Below are 2452 nucleotides of genomic sequence, written 5' to 3'. Positions count from 1 at the left end.
GTAGTTTGAGGATTAAATTTTTTAGGCTTTTTAAGATAAAAAAGGGGGGGTCGTATTATACATGAGATCGTATTATACACGAATAAATACGGTAATTATTCAATTGGCACTGAATGAACAACAACTTCAGATTCAACATGCTAAAAGTAGTATCCATGCTAATTCTGTAAACAAACAGCGAGCTGAATGAGACATCATTTCTTCTTCTACACATGCAGGTCATATCAGTGCCATGTAGAGTTCACACTGGAGTCTGATGGAGGTCATATTTAAAATGCAATGTAAACTTTCACACCAAAGAAATCTGATTAAAAAAAATCAGAATTGAGCATTAAGACCTGCCGTGTTAATGTAGCCATAGAAGTGACTGCAACAACTCAACAGAAATACTCTCTTCTCTCTGGCATCTCCCTTGAATTTGCAGATGCTATCATCTGAGCAACGTTTCCTTGTTTGCTAGTAGCCTGCTCAACTTTCCGTGCAACAACACTGTCATTATGCATTTGTGTCATCTCATGTTTGCCAAAAATTGCCCTTGGAGGTCTCCCAAGGCAGAATTATCCTAGGTGACAGGCCAGGCATGCACACATAACACACTTGCTGCTAGTTTATTCATTTCCTGCATTGTGTAGATACAATGGAGCAAACAACACACAGTGGCGCTGTGCTTTGAGATAACAGTATATCAGCTGTCACTCTGCTTAGATGCATAAGGTGATTTAGTTACCTGCCCTGGAAGCTCTCTAAGCAGAGGAGACCATTTGCAGCAAAACACAACCTACATCAAGCTTGTGAGGGGTACAGAAAAAGAGCCCTGTGTCTGTCTGCGTTGTCCTTTATGCAGAACAGAAGAAACCTGTGGAAGGAAGGTAGAGTCTTAGCTGTAACTGTGATGGTGGGTTGGGGTGGTTGCCAATGTAGGATGGGGATCTGTCCTTGTCATTGTTCATGTCTTTGCTCTTTTCAGGTGGTGATGCCTCACAGCAGAAAGGTTGTCGAGGTGGATGAGGTGGAGGATCTGTCCCAGCTTGAGTAAGCTCACCGATACACACATTCTACTGTATTCCTGTTGACTGTGCACAGACTCATGTGTCATCTGTCTGTAGAGAGGTCTCTGAGAGCTCTGTGCTTCTGAATCTGAAGAAGAGGTTCCAGCGAGACTGTATTTATGTAAGTATCACTACTTCCATCACCCTTTCAAACACATCTCATAGATAACTCTAGAATCTGGAGGGTCAGTACTTGCTTGGCAGATGAGAATGGAACTAAAGTTATTTGGTGAAAATCTAAAATAAAGCACAAACATTTTAAAAACCACCTAAACAGTGTTTGTCACACTTAATAACAAACACAGTCCTGATATGTCTCACTGACATGAAAGTTCAGCAGGAACCATGTCGTTTGGGCGTATTTTGATCCACATTTGGTTTGGACCAGTGCTAGGGATGTGAACAGACCCGGCTCCAGAGGAATTTAGTTGGGGGGGCTCTGGTTTATTTTGAGGGGGAGGAGGGCTTGTAAATAGTCAATTAATTTAATATAAATGCTTTAATGAGTAATTGTGGTCAGGTTAGCATAAACTTTAGCTCGTACATAGCAGAAATCTTGGAAACTACAGGGACTACAGATGAAAATTAGTCTCTATGGCTAATTCTGGCATTTTCTGTAACATGCACGGTCCCTTCTTAAATAAATAAATAAACAACAACAGGGACGTGCAGAGATAGACGTCAGGTGGTGCTTTCTCGCATTGTTCACTCTTGTCCCGACGCCGCGCAAGTTCAAACAAAGTCCGCATTCCACTGATCAAATTATAACAAGACAAAAAAAAGACCAAAAAAAAAAAAAAGAAAGGGAAACAATCGACAGAAGTTTTTTATTTGCTGCAATTCATTAGAAAATGCCTCCTTATTTCTCTCTCTGCCTTCTATGCAGGAGGAGGAGAGAAGAAAAAAAGTCATAATAAGGCAAAGACACAGCGGCTGCCAATCAAACAGCAGCAGCGTGTTCTGCACCGCCGACACTGTAAATATCTAAACACGTGAAAGAAAATAGGTTTTATTTATGCAGAATGTGATGTCAAAAATTCAGCAAAATAATAACTGGAAAATAGGTGATGAAAGTGAAAGATGATTCTCAGAGAGAAAATTGCCAAACTTTTTTCCTGAAGGAAAACACAGCGTGAAGCAACTGTCTGTAAGAGATTCACACAAGAAACTTACAGTTCAGAGAGCTGCCTGTCAGTCTGTGGACAGACAGAGAACAGATCAGATCATCTGACCTGATTATGGTTTTATTTTTTATCATGATAACATAAAAAAATAAACTTTAAATATTTTTAACCAAAGCATTTTTTGATAAGTTTTAAAATGTATTTAATAAAAATATGTACTTTTTTCCCTAAAAACCTTTAAAATACATTGTTGTGTAAAAACAGCCAAAGCAGAGAGGA

General features: G+C 39.4%; 1 protein-coding gene across 1 annotated transcript in view; it reads left to right on the top strand.

Moving 5' to 3' along the window:
* myo15b (myosin XVB) overlaps window positions 1-2452 on the top strand; it is a gene marked incomplete in the record, with an annotated part of 164390 nt that overhangs the window by 17707 nt on the left and 144231 nt on the right. The window contains 2 exon segments of the mRNA XM_014010452.1: window positions 968-1032; window positions 1107-1170. Coding sequence (XP_013865906.1) covers window positions 968-1032; window positions 1107-1170 — 129 coding nt within the window.

Source organism: Austrofundulus limnaeus, unplaced genomic scaffold, assembly GCF_001266775.1.
Source record: "Austrofundulus limnaeus strain Quisiro unplaced genomic scaffold, Austrofundulus_limnaeus-1.0 Scaffold69, whole genome shotgun sequence".
In the NCBI taxonomy this organism is placed as follows: Eukaryota; Metazoa; Chordata; class Actinopteri; order Cyprinodontiformes; family Rivulidae; genus Austrofundulus; species Austrofundulus limnaeus.
This window is presented reverse-complemented; position numbering and strand designations above follow the sequence as displayed.